This window comes from Vicugna pacos, chromosome 5, assembly GCF_048564905.1.
Source record: "Vicugna pacos chromosome 5, VicPac4, whole genome shotgun sequence".
NCBI lineage: Eukaryota > Metazoa > Chordata > Mammalia > Artiodactyla > Camelidae > Vicugna > Vicugna pacos.
The window spans coordinates 20,055,403-20,082,949 of NC_132991.1; the positions used below are offsets into that span (position 1 = coordinate 20,055,403).

Sequence of the window (27,547 nt, forward strand, 5' to 3'; positions counted from 1 at the left end):
CTATTTTGGATGGAATTACTTCCAGATAAAAATTATACAACAAAGCTTTTAGATGAGTGGCATCTGTATTCCCCCAAATCCACAAATCGATGATTGTGATTTTTCCTTAAGCCCTTTAATAAAAGAGACAGTCTTTTAAATTAAAAAGTAATAAAGGAATCAACTTATTTTTTTTGTTATAGAGATGAGAGTCAAGTTTATATGAAAGAACAAGTTCATTTCTATATCTTTAAAATATCACATCTGTTTTTCTGTCTTTAATAAAAAAGCAATAATAAAATGGGGGAAAAAAATCAATTCCCAAGAAAGTCATTCTTATCTGAAATGGGAATGGTGACTATTTGGAACCAAGTCAGTATAAGTACAGAAAATTCAAAATAAAATGCCATACTTATTCCAATCAAGCATAATAGAACCACAATTTGGAAGTTTTATGAAAGACAAAGATACAGGCTCACTAAGTTTTAGAAATGCATGATAATGACCCAATCATGTAGTCATTTTCTTAAAATCTCCCATGATACCAAGACTACTATTACATTTTAGAGATTTTTGAATCTAACTTTTGTTGAACTCTGAAATTTTCCAAGATCCTTCACACAGTTTCCCTATTTCCACTATGCTCTAAAAAGCAGAAAGAAAATGGTAAGAGCAAAATCTTATGATAAATTAATTACTATAGTACCAATGTGATATTTAAGGAGAAGACTTGGAGAGATCAATAAATTAAAATCACTATATTTTCAGAAAGAGAGAACAAGATTATACACATTCCGTGTTAAGGGAAAGCTGAGATTTATAAGGTAGCAATAACCAGCAAGTGTATACTACCATATTCTTGATTTAAGAGGTGATAAGAGGGGTCCAAAAAATTAAAAATATTTACCACTATGTCAAATTTGTTTTTAAAAAATTGTTGAAAGTATTTTTGAGACAAGTTGCCTACTTAAAATCATAGATTCCAAACTAGGCTACAGTTGTTTTGCATATATATGTGCATGAGTGTTAGTAAAATAATGCATCAAGGAATTGAAAAATAATGCTTAAGTTTTTATCTATTTTATTTAATTAGAGATCGTTTCTTGGCCAAGGACCAAGAATTTGCTGAATGAATCGGATAATTATGACTGGTCCAGGGCCAGTGTGTGTACTTTTTTATTCTCTCAGAAATTGCCACAATTTGGGAGGAGCTAAAGGCAACATAAATAAGCTCTTAGATATCAAATAGTATGGTATTTAAGTAAAACTCATGTAATTCTACATACCTTCCTACAGGAGTGAAAACTGGAAAGTATCCTTATCTGACACAGAATTCATTAATCCAGCACATACTCATAAGGTAACTCCCTTGCACCACACTCTGCCAAGTACTAGGTATGTAGCAAACTATCAAACAGATCATGTTCCTGCTCTCATGAAGCCTGCTACTCAACCAGCACACAATTCACTGAGTCGGAATATAAATTATTCTTCTTATAACAACTCCAGCAACTTTGAGTGATCAGATTACCATTGCTAATTCCCCAAACTAAATTTCTAGTTCTGCATTGAGCTCCAGAACTAAACTTTCCAATTACCTGTGAGGTGTCTCCATCTGACTGACTTAGGTTGGGTCCTGTCCACAAGTGCAACATTTGCCTGTGAGTGACAGCATCACACATGCCACCTTCTCCAAAGTCCTACTTGAATGATCAAACGATGCTATATGCAACCAACCCTCCCCATCCCTGACCCTTCTTCCTGCTCTACTTTCACTCTACTCTCCATGGCAGAGAGTAGAGTGAAAGCACCTCATAACTTACTTTATAACTTACTTTTAAAATATTTTTGCTGTCCTCCATCTCAGTCCTCTGCCTTCCAGTAGAATGCGAGCATTAGTAAGGCAGGGATCAATGGTCACAAGCTCATTCCTATATTCCAAATGCCTTGCATTGTGCATGACACACACTAGGTATGCAATAGATATCAGCTAATGAATGAATAAATGTCTTCTAGGAGTCTACTCTTGTAAGTGGGCAGGAGTTCTCAGGGCAGAATTGCTGAGAAGAAAACTATGTCCATTACATATGGGGCAGAGACGCTCCTACCAGCTACTTTCTTGGCACGTCCCTATGGATGTCGGACCAGATCCTGTTACTTGCTTAACGTGAGTCAGTGGGACTTGCCCTGGCCTGTTAAAGCCTGCAGGGGCTGGCCTCTATCCACCTCCCTAAGCCTATTTCATGTCACTTTCCAATTTGTTTATTATGCTATTTGGCTTTCCTTCAATTCTGCTTCCTACTTCAGGGCTCTCCTGACCTGTTCTCCACTTGGTGTTGAATCATCATTCCCTATTCCCACTCCTTCATATGGTTTAGCAATTAATCTTCACAAGACTCCAAAAGCCATTGCTCTCCACTATAATTAAAGTGACACCTCTGAGGCACTCCATCCTTTTCTAGTAGGGATATTTACATACATTTGCATATATATGCATGCACACACATGTGTACACACTCACATTTTTGCTTTTGTTTCTACAGACCCCCATATTAGACTGTAAGTTCCTTAAGAGCAGAAATCCTCATTTCCAAAGACTAATAGTGCCTGGTACATAGTGAGCATCCAATATTTTTTTTAGTGAAAGGAGAGATGAAGGAAGACAACAAGAAGATGCTCAAAAGAATAATTTTAATTTATTGACTTTTAATCCCTCTTGGAGACATTTCCTATTTTCTCCTGTATTCTTATATCCATTCAATAAATGCTACTAATGCTAACTTAGCTTTGCTTCCCATATAAGCCCTGGTCTTTTTATATCACTGTTATCATTCTAATTATGCTATTCTCCACTCTCATAGGACCATTCAGTGGATTGTTAACTGGACTTTTGGTCTCTGTATCTATTCATTCCATTGGCACAGAGCTACCATAGCAATATGCCTGAAGACTTACCTTGTTCACATATTCCTTGAATCAAAGTTGTATAGTGGCTCGTTATCGCCTAAAAAAATCATACTTGAACACCTTCCCATTGAAAGCCCCCTATTCTTAGCTCATGTTACATTACCTACCCTGTCCTTTTCTAGGTTTATCACGATTCTTAATATCATGGAACATGTCATATTCTCCACATTATGGTCCCTGGCTCATTTAATGCATACAGCAAGATTTCTAGTTAGCTATTATTATTCCTTGGTTTGCTAATGGTAAAATCAACCTTTGAAGATGAGTTCATTTCTGAGACCTCACAGCTAATAAGTGACCCCTGGGAATTCAAAACCAGGTTTATCTGATTCCAAAGAATATCTTTATAAAATCTACCCCATGATGGATTATCTGTCCACCTTTCAAATGTCTACACATCCTTCAATACTTCTTAAGTGACACCTTTCACACAGTTTTCCTGTACTGAATATAATCTTTCTTGACTCTGACCTCCCAGGGTATTATACGGTATGTAACAATTCTCACATGCTGAAACTGCAGTTACTACTGAGCGTGCCTTGTTTGTTTTTTTCTTTCTCGAATGTAAACTCAGTGAGAAAAGGACTGTACCATGTTCATCATTGCTACCCAGAGCACTGAGCAAGGAGGTTAGCACGTGGAAAATGTTCAATACATGCACCTTTCACTTGGCCAACTGTAGAAGACGTTACAGTGTCCAGACCAAATTTCCTTTACTAGGTAGGGGTACCCACCCCCAGTTGTTGTTTTGGGAGCTAAGGACTCACACTGGCTCTCCTTCTTCAGTGAATTGAGCTCAACTGACTCCAATTGCCTTGACTGAACATCTAAAGCCCAAAGGCCAACCGGTGACTGAGGAGGCGCACAAAAAGCTTACCCCATTGCCTGTCATGGGACTTATTCTCCAAAGTACATACCCTTTGATTCAAATCAAGGCCAGACTTCATCCGAGACATAGCCTTATGGGACTGTTTCCTTTTCTGTCTCCATCTTTCACACTTGTCTGCTGAATAGCACTCCCGTCATAAATAAACTTCATAAGAATCCCTGTCTTAGGCTCCCTCCTAATAATACTGAAATTGTCAATTCCAAATATTACTTCCTCAGACAGTCCTTAAAATGAAAATCAGGTGACGTATTCCATGTCTACGTAAGATGTTAATATCATTAAAGTTCCTATTAATTTTGCAACTTTTCGTAAGTCTAAAAATAGTTAAACATTTAGAAAAAGAAGTACCAAGTTCTTTAAGAAATAAAATAGTGTTTGAGCAGATTATGCTACTCTCCTCAATACCCGTCAATGGCTCCCCTTAAGACTAGAATAGAATCCAGTCCTTATCACGGAGTTCCAGGTCCTAGATGATCTGCCCCTGGTCACCTTGCCACCCTAACCATTCTCCTGCATCACTCATGTGCTTCTAGGCATACAGCAGTCCATTGGTATCTGCAGAAGGCTGGTGGCAGGATCCCCTGTGGACACAAAAACCTGCAGATGCTCACGTTTTATGAGCACAGTACACAGAACAGCATAGTACAGGCCAGCCTTGGTATCTGTGGGTTTCGTGGATTCAACCTGCCATGAATTTGGAGGGCCCACTGTCATAACATTATTGCTGTTTTTCACACATGCTAAGCTCATCCCTAACTCCTAACTTGCCATTCTCTCTGCTTGGAAAGCTCTTCCTCACATTCACATAGCTTGCTATCTCTCTTTATTCAGTTATTTTCTCAAATATCAACATCTAGACATGACTCCTCTCCTCATCATAACTAAAATACCCCCATAACTGTCCATCCTTTATTTTTTTTCTCTATAGCTCTTATAACTACTTGACATGAGGTATCCTATACATCCTATCTTCTTTGAGAAGGTAAGTTTCAAGAGAATTGAAACTCTCTTCACAGGAGCATGATTTTGTTCCTTCAGCACCTGGAACAATTTCTGGTACCAGGGGAGTGTTTAATTAGGAACTGTTAAATTACTGAATAGAGACACTTACATAAATAAACTAAATTCCAAGGATTGCTCCTTTCTATAAGAGTGAAAACAATCTAATTGGAGGAAAAGGCAGAAAGCACATTACAAGCAATAAATACGTTAAGTGGCAAGTATAAAGTTTCAGCTATGAAAGAGACAACAAACATAATTGCTAAATACTATATGCTATAGAAAATGTATTCTCTCCTTTTGATGGGGATGTACGGGGTGGAGGAGATGCACAAAATTTATAAGGCGTCTGTGGTGTGAAAATAAGTAATCAATTTAGACCTTATGAGATCAGTAAGATGCACAAAAGTTGGGTGGGCATTCTAGAAGGGCGATCTGAAAGGAAAATGGCATGGGCGAAAGAACAGGGCTGCAGAGAAAGCCCTGAGCTCCTGAGTGGTCCTGGTGTGGAGTGGTGGTTTAGGTGACGTGGCTGGAAGGGAGATTAAAGCCAGGTTGAAAAGAGCTGTGAATGTCTTTCACAAAAATTATTTATATTTTCTCACCTCTCTGTCCATTTATTGTCTTATCCTCCAAGAATATTACCATGTAGTCTAATATCATTAACGTGTAGCTGTAAAAATACCCTAATACAGTGCTATAAACTGTCAAAATTTCATGCAGGTGAAATTCTACTAATAGCCTTATAACTTAGGTAATTTTCAAATAATATTCCCATAATATCACTGGCAGTATGAAAAGGACCTGACTTTCAAGTAGGGAAAATACGGCATGAAATGTTAATGACTTTTGTAAAGTCATACTATAAATTATTTTATCTGCTTGTAAAAAGGATTATATTATCAACGAAACTAGAAAGAATGGCAACGCTATTATACGTAGCATAATGCTTCACACTTCAGGCTGCGTGGGAAACATATTATACCTGTGGGTCTCTGTAAGTTCTTTTGCACCAAAATTCTTCTCAGAGTACCGTCCATGGCTGCTTCTTCTATGTGGGAGTGGTCCCCAACAACAGTCCAGTACATCATCCTGAAGAGACAGGTCAAGTCGGTTAGCCTGGTGATGGCGCTGTTATAACCCAGCTCTGCGCCAAAACAGAATCTCTTCAGACCAGGTGTATCAGAATCACCTTAGAGTCCCTGAAAAAGCAGATTTCTGGACCCAACTCTAAACCTACAGAGTGAGCTCCTGTAAGAGAGGGCCCCAGGAATCATTTTAAACAGTCTTACCCATCCCCTAAAATTTGAGAGCCACTGTTTAGCAGGATACACTGTATGTAGTTCACTAGTTGATATCTAAAGTTCAGTTTTGAAAATTTCCTTTAAATTTGAGAAGAAAAATATTTCTAACACTTGAAACTATCTACTTGTTGTGACAGAATATTCATTTTATTATGGAGGATACATCAATAAATGCTTTCTTTTTTCGATAAAGTAACTATTTTCTCAGACAGAAATAGTTTTCTCACTTACAAGATGCCACACTGCACAATTCTAGTGAGTAAATTACATTTGCCTCTTTTTACTCTGGATCCAATGATCCACTTTATTGGGTGATTAGGACTTTTATTCAACACTTTCCTATTCCATTTTCGGTCATTGCTTATAAATAAAAAATAAAGAAAGGAAAAAAAATCAAGTAAAATAAGGGAGAGGCTTCTGTTAAATTGTTTAAATTCGTTCATACATATGCCTCCATTTTTAAATTATCAGATATAGCCAAAACCACTAATAATCTATACTTAACATGTTTAACATTACATTTAATGTCTCAAAAATTCAATTTTAGATGAATAGTGGCTATATGTTTAATCATCTCTTCCTTTATTCTGAAAGCACACAGAAACACATACACTAAATGTATAAAGTATCAACTGTTGAGGAAAAAAATACATTTTGCTCTACCATTTAGTGTGAAAAGGACACGCCTTTGCACAGGAATAGACAGATTTTCAGAAGTCTTGTGAATCTGTTACATGTTGAACACTCCTGCAGAAACAACGCTACAGAGCACAGATCAGCCAGTTTCTAAAAATGGATACTCCTATCAAGAAATATAAATAACCAATCATCACCTACCCTCTTTTAGGATTGACAGCAATAGCGTAGGGTTCTCCAGCCATATTTGTTAAGAGCCTGGTGCAGTTGGGGCCACTCAGCTGCCCTACGTTGATAGAGAACCTCAGGCTGGTCCAGTGAGTAGTGTAGTAACTGAACCAGTGCATTCTGGAATGGTCAGTCCAATAAACATTGCCGGCAACCCAGTCCACTGCAATGTCCCTGGGCCTTTTAAATTCAGGACACTAAAAGCAAGCAAAACAACAAACAGTATTTTCAAAAGCAAATTGGTGGAGTTTTCTATATCCATACACTGACATTGTGTGGGAATCATAGTAACATGGCTAGGTGTTCATTGTTACATAGATTCTTAAAATACCTGACATACTTCATTTTATTCTTAAGTTTTATGGATGTATAATTTCACAAATCTTAAGTGTACAACTCCCTGGAGTTTTTCCTGTCACTGCTCCTTTTTAACTACCACCCTGCTAGAATATTTCCAGGACTATAGAAGGTTCACCTGCAACCTCTCCTAGTTAGAGTCCTCTTACTGTAAACATGTTCTAATGCCTAACACCATAGATCAGCTTAAGCAAATCTAGATAAAAGGAATCATACTCTTCCATTTCTGACATCTTTGACTCAGCATCATGTCTGTGAAATTTATCCATATTGCTGGGCATTTCAGTTATTAATTACTTTTATTTCTGGGTAATATTTTATGAATATACATCAATTTGTTTAACATTTTACTGGCAATATCTATTTGGATCATTTGCAATTTTAGGCCATTACAATTAAAATCATGAATTTTCCTGTACATGTCTTTTGGCTTGAAAAGATACAGCTAGAACTTTTTTTTGAGTTAGTACCAATATTCACTTGTTTCAGCAATTTAAGAAAGCGCCAATTTCTCTGCATCCTTACTATACATGTGATTAAAATTGAAAAAGAATATTAATACAAATACACACACTTAGAGAGATACTGTATTTGAATGCCTTATGACAAAAGTTACAATCTCCGTCATTTATACTAAACCTCCGAGCCTGGATTTTCCGTGTAATAGTGTATTACTGAACGGCTGTGACACATAGGTAAGAGAGTTCATTGGGAATAGACAGCAAGGAAAATAACGTGTGCTCTGTGCCCTTCATTTAACTTGACCACTTTGAGCAGGAACTCGTGTAGTAATTAATTTGACATGGTCAGGTTTATTGTGCATAACCAAAAGTGAGAAGGAGTTCTCAGGGGTATTATATCAAGAATAGAAACAATTATTTGAAGGTGATTATAACTAGACATGTATTCAATGTGTAAGAGCATTGTTAGGACCTGGCAACCAGTGGAAATACAAGTTTTTAACACATGACAGTTTCTTGTGTGATTTAGTCATGAACACATTTTACAAAGGAGTGGACTTTGGATTACAAGAGAAGAAACTGAACTTCTCAAAAAGAACATGTGATGTCAAGAAACAGGAATTGCAAGTCACTGCCTGCTGTGTGATTACCAGGATCTAGAGAAAGGAAAACATGGCTTGAACTAGACACAGAACCCATAGAAATTTCTAAGGACCTTTATTATCAGTATTTTTTGCCTACTGGTTTAAAACTAAAATTATGAGGTTTTACAGTACCTATTTCTCAACTGCAATGATAAATACTATCCATCTACCCAGTGATGTCTTATAGCTAACTGAAGTAAAATGAAAAGCACTCTGCAATACAATGTGCTGTAAACATGCCATATAAATAATATTCATAAATGAGCAGAATATAGAGACTTGTCCTAGCCAAGCCACAAAATCATTTTCAAGTGTTCCAGTATCATTTAAATTAACTGTATTTTCTTCCGATTTGGCAGCATTTAAAAGTAAATAGATCAACAAATGGCCTGGGCATGTCAGTGTAAGTCATAAATTTTTAACCATGAGAGACAATGGGAGAAAATAACCATAATAACCTGTGCAAAGCCTGCTGGAACATATTTGTCATTTTTTAACACTGAGAGCAAACTTTTAGCACGCAAAAAAGATGATAATCTGTTATCTAGCATGAACATAGAAAAATACCTATTTTCCCTTTATCAGATGTTAATACAGATACATGATTTTCTATCTGAATGGTATCTTTGCTAAAACAGGACATATTTTGTGCTATATTTCACTTTGTTAAATTTAAGATTTTCATTTTACTTTACTCATGCTCAAAAAAAAAAAGGCTGATTATCTTTCCATTCTACATTTCTAAAGATGGACTACAGACAATTAAGAAGCCAAATTCCTAATGATCATAAAACATTCAGAAGTTTGATTTTTTCAGGCAAGCTGTCTGGTGAAAATTCTATTAATAGTGAATTCCAGAAGGACATGTTAAATTTAGGTCACATTACTATAGTGAAGGACATATAAGGAAAGGGGAAAAGGTTACTTATCACTGTTAGGCACAAGAGATATTGATGAGTTATAGAGCCATTTAAATCTATATACAGTTATTCTCTGGTTCCTTGATCAAGGAATCCCTAATGTTGTTCCAATGTGAACTAAAGCAGTTAGAACACAGGGCAAAGGATGGCCACCCAATAAACTCAACCTAAAGTCATGAATCATCAGTGACAAGAGAACTCTTGGAGAATAAGGGCAGCAGGGGAAAGATGCTACTAGGTGTTCATTCTCAGTGACTCATATGGAATGCTCGATAGTGCTTCACACTGAAAAGAGCAGAACTGACCACCAACAAGACTGCAACAGGCTGGTCCTATTGTAAAGGAACCTATGGCTGGTCAAATTAGGAAACCACCTTTCTAGTGAGTTCTATAGGAAAGAAAGAATCCCTTTGTATTGCTCACTGCTTGACCAGAACTGTGAATAAAATTAGCCATATAAAAGGGGCTCTCCTATTGAATGGATGTTGGTTGGAGAGTTAAAGGCAAATTACTATTGGATCTTGGTGTAATGTGCAGACAATTTATGGAGAAGTGCAAAATCAATCAGGTACATGTTAAAAAGTGGGAAGAGACAGGTAACGTAAACTGAGGTCCTTGGCAATGGAGGAGTCTGACATGAAAAGCAAGCAGGAAAGTTAAGCCATTTGCCTCTAAAGAGACTGGAAAGAAAACAAAAGAACTAAACACATCAGACTGGAAATACGAAGAAAATATGAAAGTCTCATTTGCCCCCTTGGCCAGCACACTAGACAGAGAGGCCAGTGAAGGAGAGGCACTAATGAAATATGCCATGTTTCAGAGCCTGCAGACGACAAAGGGCATTGCTCATACTGCTGCACAAAGTAGAAGGCACTTTTCGACTGCTTTCTCCAGACAGATGATTTCTTTCCTAATAAGCTTTCCAAATACAGCCAAAGTTTTGAGGCCTGAGGCATTCTTCTTTATAGAGATATATTAGTCGAATGAATGGAACACTTAAAATCTTACAGAAAAATTGGCAGCTTGATTGTAGCAAAATTAGAGGCTACTGCTTTAAACTACTAAATCTTTACAGCTGTGGATTGTAAGGCTCAGTCACACTTCCAGCTTCAGTAAACTAAAGATATGTCACTGGTGACGTGAGTTTTCAACCAAGGAAAGTGGAAAGTGAGAGGAGAATTCAAGCATGTGAGCCATGGAAATACCATCTTTGTTTAAACAAAAATTCCTACAGTTAACACTATGCTTTAAGAAAATATAGTTAACACAAGGATAGATCAAAGGGGTCACATTTCATTCATGATTTTTCATCTTTGTGTACATCTAAGAAAAGAAAATTCAGTTCATTTTACTAAAGTTAATTAACCCCTGATTTAATACTATTAAAAACCAATAATGTAAAGACAGGCTAAAGAGCTTGTGTGTGGGGGGTGGGGAGGCACACTAAATGATTAGCCTGTTTACATATTGGTCCACAAAATATGAATCAGAGTAAATCCTCATAAACCAGGCAGTAACAATAAAATAATGACTACATAAACTCTGAACATTACTAAATTTTGTGGCTTAGTAATAGTATAAAATATCTAGATATTTATTATTTCAATCAAGCTCACATGGCAATGGAGAAATCCAAAAAGAACCAAGAAAAAGTTATATTTAGAGCTATAATATGTAAGAGTTCCAAAACCACTTCAGGGATGAAACTCTATTCTCAAGAAAAGAGTACTTCAATCTGAATAATTTTAAGGCTATATTTATCTACATTAGGGCCATGTCAATCTGGCACAAACTCCTGTTAGGGGAAAAGGAAACCAAATAAAAGTATGTAAGTCTCAGACAATTTCCAGAAAGGACTAAATTTGTCTTTAGATGACAGGGTCAATATTATACATGATTGTATCATTTTTAAAAAACATGCTCAGTGTTCTTTAAACTTATTTATGATTTAACACCCACACTCCATAATAAGCAAAACCACTCTCAAAACCTTCATTCTTCACACTATCAGCTAAACAAAAGATACCATGGAAGACTATAAAGCACACAAAATTTCAAATCAGAAACTTGGTTTAAGAATAGTTTATAAATGATGCAGCATTAAAAAATACAGGCTTTGGATTAGATGATCAGTAAATGTCCTTAGCTGCTAAACACTAAATTATATAACATCTTAAATATTATTCATTCTATGTAAGTCTATATTTTATATAGCCTTAAGGATGTATCTGATGCTACTTATGAATTTTCATCCATTAGTAGGTAAGTGAAAAAAATTTGGGTACTTATGGGGCCAATATTGACATTATTCCCCTATAATTTGGAATAAAGAAAGCAAGGTGCCTTCTGATATTTACAATATAAACAAGCATCACAAATGAGATGTAATGCAGAGCTATCTAAAAGTCGAGACTGCAAAATGGTAGGTTGAGGACAACCTTTAAGTTAAAAGAAAACTTTTACGTGGATTCTAACTTTAAAATTAAGAAGATACTGGAATCTTACAGTTCAATGTCTTTCATCCATCAAAGTCATTCAAATTATGAATATATATGCGTGTGTGTGTACATATTCATAATGTTGAGTTTTATACATAATTTTCTTGCCTGATTCATTAAATTTAGTTTCCTGCTGTTTCATTACTCCCTAGGTAAACCAGAAACTCAATTTCTAGGTCTAAACAGAACCTGGAATAATAATGAGGTCACCTTGTAGACCACTTTCTGGGCATACAATTGACATTCTTTAGACGGTAGTCAATCTTTCTGTGACCCTGCACTATCAAACCACAACAGTTAGTTCAATTAGGCCTTTAGGAAGACCTGGAAATAAGTTATGCAGGCTGAGATTGCTAATGCCTAAATAAGACCAAGACCAATTTCAATGATCATAATAATAATGAAAGTGATGTCTTCTTAATAAAGGAGCTTTCATTCATAAGGATAATTGAGGGGAGCAGAGGAAATTGCGTGTATAAAGATTCTGAAGAGAAGTTGCTTCTTGTAAATGAAATATGACTCATCTATAGCTTGAAAAAAATGTGTGTTTGCTGTTGTATATGTGTATGTTCATAGGCCTGTGACAAGATGGGAGGGGCGTGGGGGGGTGAGGCTAAGCACCAGGGAGAGGCTTGTAAAACAATGATTTTTCAATGGAAATCCATTCGAAAGGTCTAAGTAGGAAGCTATGATGATGAGATTAATGTTCTAAGATTATTTTAACTATGGTGGGAAGAATGGCTTGGATCTGGGGACCAAAAGTGGATACAGGAAATTCAGAGGAGGCTTATTCAATGGACTCTAGAAGGAAGAATGTGAAAGTTTAACCTAGGTTTTTGTGAAACAAAAGTGGATAAAAACAAGATTTATCTGGAGATAAAAATATTTAAACTTGCAATGAATTGAATACCAAGGATGAGAAGAACAACTTGTAAAAGATAACTTTGAAGATCAGTATTGCTACTGTCATGTACACCCAAGATGTTCATTTATTGCTTCTAATGAAAAAAAAATGGACCTACTTTATGACAGGCCCTGTTCTATATGCTAGGCTTGCAGTAGTGGTCAAATAGAAAAAGCAAAACAAAACACCCTGCCATCTGGGAACTTATCTATAGCAAGCTGAAGCAGACAACAGATAATAAAGATAACAGATGAATAAATTATATGGCAGTGAAAAAAGGTAAGTACTATGGAAATGAAAAAGAGTAGAGCACTGAGGATCCCAAGATTGGAGTAGGGCAAAAGAGTGCAATTATCAAAGTTATGCATTCAGAAGTTTGAGCAATTTGAGCAAAAACTTGAAAGAGTTCAGGAATTGAGTCATGTAGGATATCTGGCTGAAGAACCTTTTAGGCCAAGAGAACATTTCAGGAAAGATCTTGCATTAGTAGGTATAAATAAAATGGCATTACCTCCTTCACCTCTTTCAGGTCTTAGCTCATATCTCCTCTCTTCAAATGTGCCTTTATTGATCACCCTACCCAAAACCTACAACATTCAAGTGTTTCTCTCTTAGTTCATTTTTTTTCTTTCAATACACTTTCTAAAAGTGGAATTTTTTTGTATTTATTTATTTATGAGATTACTTGATTTCATCTTTATTCCATAGAATATAAACTTCATGAGGACAAGATTCTGTTATCTTCAATGTGTCCCAAGAACCCAACACCAAACCTAAAACCATCAGAACTCTTGAAATAAAACTTTGAGTAGGAATGAATAAAACCTGACTGGTTCACCTTAAAATGCTATATACTCTGATTAATAACTTCCTGAGTACTATCAGCTATAGAATCATGTGTTTTGTATAGTCTTTTAAGATTTATGATCAGTAACATTTTGAATAGCGATTACAACTCTTCCAGAACTGTTTAACTCAAATCAGTATGTGCTATTGAGTGCCTGTCTTATGCAATCTACAACAATCAAGCCACAAAATGGCAATAATGTAATATCGGATAGTTTAGACCTATTCCAAAGTAATCATAATAAATTATTTTAGTTGTTGACTGGTTTGAATAAACTCAAACGGTTTTAAAAGTATTCTTGCTGAGAAAGTATAGGCAGTTTCAACGAGTTATAATGGTTGCCATAAATTTATAATAATGAAGAAAAGACATTAAAAATATAAAGGATCAGTTTTTACCACTACCCAAATGTCTAAAAACAAGAGTTTGAAGTTTTTGATAAAATTTGTATACACACACACATTTATGTGCAGATACATACAAATACCTTTAAATTTATGTGCACATGTGTCTCTGTGTGCGTGTGTGCATGCGTGCGTGTGTGTGTGTGTGTGTGTGTTTAAGATGTACACACAGACCCATATATTGGGTATGAGGTTTTGAGCTAGGACTCCAATTACAACTGAAGCCTATTAAAGAAAAAAAAGTTGAATATTCTGTTAAAAGCTTTTCAGGAAAAAAAATGTCTAATCAACTTTTTGAGAAAAAGATATAATTATTAATGAATAAAATTTTAAACATGTTTATTCTGAACATTCTCTTTTGCATAATAGACAATATGCCAAAAAGGGCATCTCATAGTCACTTCTCAAAATCAGGCAGATCAGGGATGAACCATTTGTTTTGCTCAGGAACATTTAGTTCTTTAATGGTAAAAATCTAATCTGCATATTAAAAATCATTTGCATTTTCCTAAGCATTGACCTACTTTATAGTGCTTGCCATCATGTGCTTTGCTGTACAGTATTTCATACTATAAACGATAAATTGCCAGAAAGTATGTATAATTGTTGCATGATGCTATCATATTCTGTTCTGACTACTAAAATTCAAATTCAGAAATATCATTATGCTTTACATATAGAATGAATCATGTCAGTCTTTTAAGTTTTAAATTATTTAATTTCCTTAAAGGAAAAAAAATCTATCCATTTTGTATAGCCCGGGGGGGTAGAAAATCATAAGCATTTCTATCTATAAATAACTTAGTCTGCATTTGAAATTTAAATTTGCACTCCTTATTACTATTCCAACCATTTTCACAGATTACAGAAGAGAATTCCCTTCATGATTTCTAAAAAAAGATCATATTAAAAATTACCTTCCTTTAGAATGGACTTCAGTTAACATTTAGTTGTCTGAGCAATATTCTTCTGATTTCTGATATAACATATTTTCTGTCCTTTACTGAAATGAAAACATCCCAGTGTTTTCAGTATCTGTGAATATGCTTTCAAGACATCCTATTGCATGGATAACTCCTTCCATTGGGTTCACTGATCATGAGGTTATAACTAAAGTATCCAGAGTTTGATTTGTGTATTTTTCTGACTTTCACCTATCAATTCAGAGATAGAAATCAATGTACCATATTCAGCTTAGGGAAAAATCTGGAGTTTCTTTTTCTGAGGAGTGGGGAATTCTCAGGTCAGTATCATTTAATATTTGTGTCAAAACTTATGTGAAATAGATTGCATGTTCATTAAACTAATGAATAACTAGCTGGTGACTGTTAGAAGAACAAATACAATACATGGCAGAGAAATTCATAAGGGTAAAAAAAGTCAACCCTTTATACACAAAATGGATTTCAGAGGATTGAATACAAATTGTCCAGGTAATCACCAGATAGATATAAACTATGTCACAATATATTTTTGGAAATCATACATATTTACTATCTGGAAGGGACTTTAGAAACTACTTCCTATACAGTAGTTTTTCAGACGAGTACGCTGAGACTCAGAGATGTAGCAGGTATCTCAAGTTCAAGTCTTCATTGTGTCACGTTACAGCTGCATGGCCATAGATAAGCCATTTAATCAATCTAGAACTCACACTGCTCATTAAATTAAGGTGGTAAGAAAGGATTTATTCCATATTTATAGTACTGAACTATCAGGATTACAAAAATGTTTAAGAAGAAAAGTTAAATAATTGCTCTTATCAGTGTAGCCTTAAGTATTTTTTGTTACTAATACGTTGGTTGGAATTTCCATGGAATGGTTAATGACTCAGAACATGGTGCTAAAACTCATGGCTCAGAGGTTCTAAATTGTATATTATAATTAAGACATTTAGTTAGCTATGACGGGCTTCTAGAAAATGTACCCTTCTGCTACCCACTTTTCTTCCTAGTGAATACTGTTAGTCATGGATAGGTCTAAGAAGAGAGAAAAACAAACAAACAAACAAACAAACAAAATCTAGATTATACAGTGCATCTAATTACTATCATTAGAAGAGTAATGGAGTTTCAAATCCTATTAGATAAAGGCTAATCAATAACTTTTCATCGATTATGAAAGACTCTATACCACATAAATAAAATTAAAATATGTAAAATATATAAATGTAAATAAATACATAAATATTATATACAAATAAAATGTGCACACTATATTGGTGTGCATAAGAATAAAAATTTAGCTAACAGACAAATTTGGCTTCTGACCTACAATCAACTCCGTTCATTAGAGGCTATTGGTTATTTTTATCAGTTTCCCTAAGGACAAAGCTAAAAAAATTATCAAATAATTGTCACTGAGAAATTCTGTCAAAAAGAAAGCTATTTTTAGCAACTATCAAATTCAGGTAAGTGTAAGCTGCAATTAATTTTTAATATGAGAAAGCACATTTTAGAGAAGAACATGTTGCCAGTTGTCGTCAACAACATCACTGTCATCATCACCAACATCATCATCATTATCATCATCATCCTGTTAACCTCTGCAGTGCTTATTAGGGGCCAAGAACTATCTGGCACTAATATAAATATAGCATGTGTGTGTGTGTTTGTATGTTCGTGTGTATTCCTCACTAAAGCTTCATGTCATGGAGAGTACAGAGAAGCTAAGAGGCTAGTAAGCAACAGAAACAAGATTAAAACCCAGGTAGTGTAACTGCACAATATATGCTCTTTATCACTTCATTAATAACATATGAGACTGTACCATAGGAACAATGTTTTTGCAAAGCAGACTTCTGTTTTAGAGATAAAGAAAGCTAAAGCTAGCCAAAACTGAGTCAGTCTTCTGGTCTGATAGGAAGGGGATTATATTTGACTGAAGGAGGGCAAAGTGATCTACCAAATTTCTCAACTCTGTCCAGAACTATCCTTAATAGAACCGGAGCTATTGTATAACACTGGGTTCGGTGGGGGAGGAGTTAAAAAGAAAACTCTGATAGATACGGAGTTTTACTCACAGTGAATTTAATTGAACGTGACTTTCAAATCTAACCTAGCTTCTTTGAAAACCAGCTTATTGCTATCTTCGGCTGATAAAAAATAGTTTTCCAGATTTCTATTAAATGATATTCGTGTAGTTCAAATCTTCATGGTAGATACCACTGCAAAAGGTAGTGAGGACTTCCAGATAGGTATCTGTGATTCTCTTCAAACACAAAGCTTTAGTTTCATCCTACTGTGCGAGCACTTGACTTTCTGGGAATGGACCCGGTCCACTCAAAATAAGTATTTATCTGTCATTTCTCTGCCAGGTTACTTCAAAATATAAAATACACAATAAACTGACGTGCTCTAAAACAAAAAAGGATAGACCACCACCACAAATCGAAACAAATGTTCTAGTTTATTTTTGTCAGAAGGAATAACCATGAAAATCAACATGTCTGTCATATACCAGCAAACAATACTGTTCTATTTTGGATGTTCTATAAGGTACAGTTATTAGGAGTCAGAAGAAATGCTTACACTTTTGAGTTGATCTCTCACCCTAGAAGAGAAGTATATTTCTGATATTGTTAAAAATGAAACCATTTTCCCTGCATATTTTTGACAGTTCATTTTCTAATGTAAAAACAAAGTGATGGTTCCCAATATGATGGAATAAAAAAACCCCTCACATTCACATTATATTGTTAACTACTATAAAATATAAAATGTGGTAGAAATGTTAGGTATTATTAATTAACATTCTTATATAACTAAGGCAAATGTATTGAAGGAAAAACCTAATATCATGCAATTAAAATAAATTATATGCAGCCATGAGAATGAGTAGGGAAACGTTCTGTCTCTATATAGGAAGAATACCTGGAGGAATTGCTGAATATGTCTATTACTACTTATAATCAGATACTGTGTTTGATAGATAATAAAAAAAAACAGGGAAGTAGGAAGGTATGAACCTTCAAATATTCAATTTTATTTACTTACAATCAAGCCACTGTTTGCTTGCCTTTTTTCTCTGCCATGGATCCTTTTGTAGAAAATTCCGCCTGGATTAAACTGAGTACTCCAAATAATCATATCTCTTTGATAATATACATCCATCCCTGTTATCCTTGAATTATGTTCAATATGAGAAATTTGTTGATGATCGCCACTGTAGTTGAATGGATATATAAAACCCAGGATATCAGTGTCATTAGCAATGTAGAGAACTTGATCTTCAGAGCCTGGAGATTATTATAATAAAATACAAAAATAAAGTAAATTTCAACTAATGTAAAAGCAATGATTGTACTTTTAAATTATCTTGACTTGTTATTCTTAACACAGTTCCTTGCTCAATAAAACTAAACCAAATTTATTCCATCTTTTTGTCTTCACAACATTTCTAAAACACATGTCCCTAAACACTTCTAAGAGTTATTAATGCAGGTTTTCCTAAGTCAAAGCTTCCCTTATGGCTAGTAATTAGGTATTTGTAGTAGTTACCCTTTTTATGAAGAGGGATTACTATTTTGTAAGTTGCAATACCTTATGATTCAATGCTTTTTATTTGAATATTCAGATACCATGTAACACACTCATTAAGCCTCAGACACTTCTGAGCATTTGGTTTATGTCCTTGAGTGACTGTTACCCTAGGCTACGAAATAAAAATTACAAGATGAAGAGTCTTCTTCTAATATTCATATATCTCAAATGTTCCTTTGTTTTTATTATACTAAGATATCAGTATTTATTACATTAAAGTGCCATAATCTCAATATTTTCTAGAATCTTGCTAATTGGAATCGTCTAGCCTGAAGTTTTGACAGCACAATACAATTCTGATGTCATTTGCATACCAGGACAAATAAAACCCTAAAGTGAATCCTGCAAATATTAATTAAAATAATAATGAAACCATAAAGAAAGACTGAATTGTATATACAGTATCTGCAAATTAAAAAAAATAACACGAGTTGTGGTTCAGCTTTACAGTTTCAACAGCTTTCACTTAGTGAATGTTTACTATGTGATAAGGGCTGTGTTAAGCCTTTGACAATTTATCTCCTCTTCTGACAACCATGGAAAGTAGGGATTAGTTCTCCCATTTCACAGATGAGGAACTGTGGCTTAAAGATTTTAGTAACTTCCCTGAAGTCACACAGTCAGAAAGGTGCAATGCTGGGATTCAGACAAATTTATCTAACTCCATAGCCCACCCTTGATTCACTATAACATGTTGCTTTCTTCTTGTAATAAGTGTCTTATTAACATGGTTAATCATGGCCTGTAGCTAACAATATTTAAATTACAACATTATTTAGTAAAATCATAAGAGCATTAAAATCCATCTACAAAAGCTCAAATATATACGTCATTTAATTTTTTAAAAAACGATATTCATAAGTGGAGAAGGTCTGAATTTGAAAACATAATTTTATTTTACATTCTTATTTAAAATTCCATTCTTCTTATAAAGCTAAACTTTAATCTAATCTGTTACTGTTATCCCAGTGGTGCAATGATTTCTCAAGTACACTGAGAGCAGGTCAAAAAGAAAGATATCTCATATTCTGGCACATTGGCTTTTAAACTTTTACCCCTTCTCACAAATTGCTTCAAACACAAAAGTGATTTTAACAGTAGCCATGTATTTGACAATCAGGTCTATAAACTTTCCCAGATTAGTTTAATTAAGAATGATAACAAAAAATTGCCCAAATTAATCAGTATTAAAAACAGATTTATTTCGTATTTTCAGGCATGAAGTCATTGCTCAAATGCAATAGGAAACATTTTTTTCCCTCATAAGATGTTTATAGCAAAATTATAATAACATTTTAAAAAATGGTTATATAATCTTACCTTTTGCAATGCAGGTGTTATTTCTTTCTTGAAAATTCTGGTCACACACACATTTATATGATCCTTCCATGTTTATACATTGGTGGGAACATGTGCCAAACACCAAACATTCATTAAGGTCTAGAAAAGAAGAGTTCAAAATAACATCATCATACCCACAGTGAGCACTTTCATTCTTCCTCAGGCCAAAAAAGACATGTTTGTTTTTCTTCCTTCAACTTCTTATCCCTATTTCTTTCACTGTCTTTTCAAACTCTTAAGTCTTTGACTTGCTATGTAATGCTTTCTGGCTGTAACAACTTTCTTACAATAGTTTCACTAGGACTCGATTGTTTGTGCTTCCAATTTATTCCTTCCCTTGTATTTTCATTCGCTCAAATAAACCCCCGTTGAGGTTTTTTGATTACCTGCCTCTGTTCCTTTGCACATGTCATATGCTATTCCTGTGTCCTATAATGCCCTTGCTCATCTTCACACAAAGAATTTCTATTCATCTTTCAAGATTCACCGGAAGTGAAGTCTTCCATGGTCTCTGCCAGTGTACAGCAGCAATTACCCATCTCATAGCTTCTCCATTCTTTGCTATCTTGGAGCTTCTCTCTTACAGAATTTTTCATACTCGATTTCATATATGTGGTCACATATTTACATCACCTAATGGACTGTCAGTCCCTTGAGATCATAGATCAATGTTTATTCACTTTTTTTTTATTGCCAGCATTTTGCTCAATGCCTGGCAAAGAATGAAGATATAAATATACCTCTAACACACTTCTGGCTTCAAATATACAAAGTGACTTAGTTAAGAAGAAGGGCCAAGTGAATTAAACAAGCAAACAAACAACAACAAAATCCTCAAAGTCTATATATATATATAAATCATAAGTAAGAAATAAATTCTTTGGCTTAGCAGCTGCTTCATATTTCAAAGTTTTAAGCAAGGCAAGGACTGAGGCCAGGTGATTCTGGTGAATTATCTACTTTCTTATTTGTTACCTCCTCTCCTTCTGCTTTCAACCAGCATAATTCCTCTGCCCCTTTTATCACTTAGAGTTGCCCAAATTACATAGTAAATCTGTGAGATAAATCCTTCCCTTGAATTAGAGGAATTTAAGGATAAACACAGCAGTAGTGATTATCTTTTGTTTGGCGCTCAGCAGTGTTCTGAAGCCTCAGTGGTAGAGATAAGGACTTTCCCAGTGACACTTGCCAATGACAATGCCAAGGCTCAAACTCAGGCTTCCTGATTCCATTGTCTCTACTATGATACTTTGCCCGAGGTGAATTTAAGCACAGTCATGAGTTCCATTCTGCATTTGACTGAAATGTCAGGTAAAGAGATAAAGAATATTGTATTTACTTGCTAACAAATACTGTACCAGGGATAAGTAAAATACATCTTATCAATACTTAGCCATCAAACACAGTATTACAATAATTTTGTTTGCTTTGGCTCCTATAACTTTGAACAGGGAATTATTTGTTACTGTGGTTCCTCTTTAAGATGGAACCAAAATAAGCAAAAATCTGTACAATCTGATAAAGTCTCAGCTCCCTCACATGGCACTGTACTGGCCAGAGTCACCATTTTCTCTTCATCTTTCTAATAATTCCTGGGCCGGGAGCTTTTGAAGAGGATGGAGGAATCTCACATGTGTCCAGTACCTAGAACAGTGCCTGACATACAACTATTAATTAATTTCTATTTCTTGATTGTTGTTCCCTTACATTTTTCTTCCCTTCAGACATTTTAATTGAAGTGTTTTGGCTTGAACATCAAACAGTGGTTACTTATGCTCTTTTTGAGCTACCTACAGAAAAAACACAAAAATTTAAATTCTTTGGATTATAAATCAAGGTAATATCTTTCTCCTTCTCCACAAGTCAAAATGCTTTTTTTTTATTATCAAAACTTCATTTATTAAATGAAGACAAATTTTATTAGAGTCCAGAACTTACTCATTTACACTACAAAAATACTGGATTCATAGCAATTTAAATGAAGAATGTAGCTTGCAGGTTATATTTGCCATGGAATATAACTAAAATCGAAGAAAAGTTCAAGAACAGAATTTCTAACTTTAGTAAGTATATATAGGAAACAAAGCCCACTATTCACAAAAAGCACCAGAAAATTAATATTATTTGAAAGTAAAATCTTGAAGAGATTACATGTATGTCTATGTGTGTATACAACTGACAGAAAGCGTCTAGGAAAGAAGAAATAATCTAGTCTTGAGAAATAATTTTCTTTTTTACTAAAACAGAAAACTTAAGTTGCCAGTTTTCAGTGTTCTATTTTAATGGAGAAATAAAATGTCATGAATAATCCAAACAAGTATATAACTCAGAATATACATGTGAACATGACTGTAATTTTTTCCCCTTTGCATAAGTGTAATTAATTTTAGTAATTCCATTTTGATTGATACAATATAAAATTACTTTTATTTACCCAAGGATAACATAAAGAGACAATAAAGAGGGAAGCTGGTAGGTGAAAGCATTTTATGACTTGAATTTACCCTGGGCAAGCCAGACTTAGACAATTTAGGTTTGGCTTTAACCACAATATTATCAATTTTAGTGAAGAAACCGGCAGAAAGTGCATATAGGTCTGTATTTCACAGCTCTATAGTGAGAGCCCTGATGTAAATTATACTTAGATATTTCTTACTATGAGATTCTGGCTCTCCTACATATTCAGTTTTTAAATGATCCCAAGTAAGTTGACAGAGATTTATTTAAATCCTGTCTTTGAATTTTAGAAGACACTCTTGGTAGTACAAAGCACTGTTTAAGACGTGGCGTTAGGACAAAAGCCCACAATTCTCTGAACGCGAATTCCCTTCTGCAGTGTTGCAGATGCCGCAACTCAAGAGAAATGGGTCATCATAAACATGTTCTTTCACAAAGTGCCTCTAATTCTTCAATAGTTTCTGAACCAGCAATTTTGTTATTTGCATTTCAAAACAGGATTGTAACAATACAACTGAAATTCCTGCAGGTCTGAATCTGCTCTACAGAAAAGGTTTTGTAAGCCTCAGCAATGGTTAGCTTAGCAGTACAAACAAGCAGGCTCTTGACCCCAGGGACTTTCACTCTCATAAGTAAAACGGTATCCCGCAGACACGCACCATTCTGATGAAAATCAATCCCCTGTCATCTCACAATTTAGCAGCCTTGGGAGGCTTTTATAACCTAAAGATTTAAGAGCAAGCTGTTGAGGAAACGTACTATACCTTCACACTGTCTGTTTTTCATGTTTCTCTGAAATCCAGGCTTACAGCGACAGAAAACAGATGTTTTTATTTGATTACAATATGCATCATCTCCACATGGATTCATGTTATCTTCACAGGTATATTCAGCAGGAGCTAGGGTTTTAAAACATGATCAAAACTAATATAATTCTAATTCCTGAAGCGGGAGTTTACTATTTTTCTTAATTTGAAATTACATTTATTATTCCATAGATAACTCTTTTTGAATGTATCAGATTATGGTCTTCTGTCCATGTAAGCTCTTGTTTCCTATAAAGGTGTAGAAGCAGATGAAAACCAAACTCATTTACACTGAGTATAGTTTAGACTAGACTGTTTTGCTAACTTAAACTTAGTATTCAGGAACTCAGTCAAGGGTAGCACCATGCTACTCAAGCAAGAGGTTAAACGCTCAGTTCTTAAACATGTTTTAGTCTGGGTACATATATAGGGAGCAACACAGGAGTGTGGGACATGCTCAAGTACACATGAGCTGCAATACAGGTTGGGACAGACTATGTATTATTTGTAATTTCCAGCATAGTAAGTTGTAATTTCATTGCTTTATGTCCAATTCAGGAAAACATTTTAGCTCAATTGAATCAGCTCAATTTCACTTGAACAAATCAAATGACTGAGGAATATGAGAACCTTAATTATCAGAATTATAACTATTACTAATCCCCACTGACTTGAATATTTTATAGTTAATTAAAATGCACCAGTGGAATTATACCACAATTGAGATATATGTGGCCATATCCTGGTGCCTACTGCCTCATGATCCAGTGAGGAACAACTTATGCATAAATGAGAAAAAATGTAAAACTCCAGATTTGGACCTATTTTGTGACTTTCATAAGTAATCTGAATTTAGGTTCATAAGTTTGTTTTTCTTATTATGGAAAATCAGATATCAAACATTAAACACAAAATTATTAACAATCAAGGTCTCACAACTCAAATAGCATAGCACTCTCAATGAATTAAATAATGATGCCTTCTTTAAGAATGAATCAGCAATGGATTATGATTTTAAAACACTGAATAAATAATTAAGACCTTTACCATCATTGAACCGAATATTCAGAAACTATTAAATTTATATTTTGTAAGATAAAATATTAAGGAATATAGATTTCTTTGCTAATATCAAAGTCTGTATATCGACACTGAGTTCTCAACTTCAGCTTCAACAAGGGTGCTCACTGCAAAATCAACCTTTCCTACCTAATACTTTCTGATATTAATTTAAGTGATATTCAAAGTTGGCTTTGGCAGAGGCTTAAAAAAAAGTATTACTTAAGCATGTTTTGAAGAGCAATCTTTTCTCACAGCAGTAAAGGAATTTTTAGTCATGTTGAAGCAGAAATTGAACCTGCGTGTCACTGCACTTTAACAGGAAACCAACTCACTTATTCTGCAGCCTTGTTCATCTGAACCATCTCCACAGTCATCAAGTTGATCACACTGGAGGTCCATGGGGATACATTTTTTATTACTGCAAGTAAACTCATCTTTTTTACAAGGTCTTGCTTTATATGTATGCTTACCTATAGAGTTATTTAAAAAAATGATCAGTGCTTCACAGACTCAAAACAAATTCATTGAGCATATAACAGGTTCAAGATTTTGCTAAATACTATCAAAATCATGGATCCACAATCCTTTATTTGGAGCTCCTGGGGCCAAAAGAAAAAAAAAACCTGAAATTTTGGATTTTAAAAAAAACAACAGGGTATTTACCCTAGAATAAATAGCACTGTATTTCCACGTGAAAATGTTTGAATATTCACCCTAAGAGAGATTTTCTTAAAATAGTTGTTTCCTACTACATTACCTCAGGCCAGTTCAAGTCAGGGTCTGTCACCAAATGGTTTTGCCACATATTTTACTAAAGCCTTTTTTGAGTTTTAATTTCTGAATTGTGAAGAAGCGATTGTGCATCCAGTACATACAATCTATATAAACTCTCTCTGCTCAAGAAATTAACAGAATATTTTAAACCACTGTGTTGTTTTTCTCATGCAGTACTTTCTGGAATAAAGTCCCTATAATCAATGGAGATTCACAGACTTGGAGAGACTCTGGATACCAGGTTGCATAGCTCTACTATGCAAATGAAGTGCTAATGAATTATTTACATACCCAGTCAGAAAAATCAAGTGCCTGAAAAAAATACCCCCAGACGTGCCACATGAAAATACTTTAAAGAATTTTTTGAGCTGTAAAATCATTATATTATCTGTAGCTGTCACTGAATCAATTATTTCACATTAAATGGATTTACCACCACAGGGATCTTCATCCGAGTTGTCCCCACAGTCATCAATTCCATTGCACATTTGCTCAGGCTGCAGGCATATTCTGTTATTTCGGCATCTGTGAGGTCTTGTGGGTGGGCAAAGAAATTTGACTGAAAAAAAGAAAAACCAAAGCAGCTCCTTTGGATACACTGACTTATGAAGAACCATCCTTCTTTTGTCTTCCTTTTTTTTTTCCTTTTCAAATCCATAATCTAACTTTTTGGAATATCTTTTGTTATGGAAATTGCCTACATGTAGATACTAGAAAAATGTGTGATAATAGAAGTTACATTCTAGTTATTTACACTACAGAGAAGAGCGCACAGCTGAAATGCTGAATGAAGGAAGAAAAGGAGCCAGAACTCATGGTCTTATTTCCAGATGCCTTATCTTAGCTGACTGCACTTGGTGTACCAAATTAATTTATGCCTATGGTTTACACAACATGGCAAAATTTAGCTATCTGAAAGGGCAATTTCACACAGAATAGAGCTCAAGAAAGTGTATGTTACAGATCCAAAACTGAAAATAGGTCATTCAGAAAAAAATCCCACACCCCCAAATACAGCTATGTTTCTTACTCTGTCTCTGTAAACAACTGGGTAGATATGTATCTAAGGCACATAAGGTAACCTTAGTTATTCATTTTTAACATGTATTTATGTGTGTGTGTGTGTGTATATGTGAGAGACAGAGAGAGAGAGAGACAGACTTAAACAAACAATGAATGTCAGGGAGTTTTACACTTGTCCTTTTCATCGCTACTTAATCTGAAGACATCCACCCCTGAACCAGGAAACATCTCTACTGTCTTTTCATCCCCACATGTGAAATATGCTCTTGAATTCTCTGCTTAGATATTCTAATTCTCATGGATTTACCTGACACTCTGCCCTGAAGACTTTCAATTTGCTAATTCTAACATCTCAATTAATTATAGGACATTCCCTTGGGAATTTAAAATGCAGCAAGTTCAAAGCTCAATTCTTTATCATCTTTCCCTGACCCCCTTCTCCTCATACATAAGCTCTGTCTTACTTCCATCATTCAGTTAGTGGCACATCACAGCCACAAGTCTGGGATATCCTAAATGCATTCCTCTTATTAGGTTTCAATTCTAATTAGTCAACAAGTCCAGCTGGTATTGTCCTAAGCCTTGCCTTCTTCTTCTTGCCTCCATGTGTACCAGTTACAACCTCAGTAGCTCTTCATTATGTCTTCCAGAGGTGACTTCAGTAGAATCCTTAATGTCTCAGATTTATTGCCCACCCTAAAATCATCCAAAAGCCACCAGAACAGACAACCTAACACATTATCTGACCATTTCTTCCATTGTTATTTATCACTTTCAGAATAAAATTTAAGTTACTTCACATGGCACAATCGACTTATCGTCATCTTGTCCACGCTGCTCCTACAGACTCATCCCTTGTCACTCTTGGTGTTCTGCCAGTACCATGTTATTAGCTCCTTAAAATGCCATATTCCTTCTTACCTGACTTCCTTGCTTTAATTAAAATCTGGTTCCCACTCTAAGCATAGTTCCTCCCCTTTAGGTTTTTCAGGAATGCCTCTAAAATTGCTCAAGCCTCATGTTATCCCATGTTTGAAGACATCATAGTTTCCTACTACAACTTCCAGTCCTTTGCTACTATACTTTCAGCTTCAAATTAAAAAATATAATATTAAAAATAAAAATTGTTACTTTGAGGGCCAGGCATTTGATTATACTTTTTTCTTATTTCTATTTCTTACCAACCTTATAAACATCACCCCCTCCGAATTCACTGAAGACTGTCGCACCTTCCCTCACAGCTATTTCTCCCCATCTAAGTCATTCCAGCATCCTAGGTGACATCAACATCCACATGAGCAAACCAGCCAATAACTTCACTTTCAGCTTCCTGAATTTCTCATAGTCAGTGTCCTTTTACTCTAATCCACTGGGCCACCCATTCTTGCAGAAAGTTGTGGACTTTGGTGGATTTCAACAAATGTATCTTAGTTCAGCCAATGACAGTTCCTGTTGCATGCACATAAGAACACTTACTGATTCAGCTGGATCACTAATTATAAATAA

The 27,547-nt window shown here is 35.0% G+C and overlaps 1 protein-coding gene across 1 annotated transcript in view; it reads right to left on the reverse strand.

The window, feature by feature from the left end:
- Nucleotides 1-27,547, reverse strand: part of LOC102544705 (low-density lipoprotein receptor-related protein 1B) — a 316,032-nt gene that overhangs the window by 83,759 nt on the left and 204,726 nt on the right. Inside the window, exons 34-40 of the mRNA XM_072962065.1 lie at nt 25,452-25,577; nt 24,577-24,714; nt 23,141-23,275; nt 19,899-20,018; nt 18,033-18,274; nt 6,976-7,199; nt 5,820-5,926 (exon numbers count right to left, since the gene is read on the reverse strand). Coding sequence (XP_072818166.1) covers nt 5,820-5,926; nt 6,976-7,199; nt 18,033-18,274; nt 19,899-20,018; nt 23,141-23,275; nt 24,577-24,714; nt 25,452-25,577 — 1,092 coding nt within the window. The remainder of the gene's footprint in view (nt 1-5,819; nt 5,927-6,975; nt 7,200-18,032; nt 18,275-19,898; nt 20,019-23,140; nt 23,276-24,576; nt 24,715-25,451; nt 25,578-27,547) is intronic.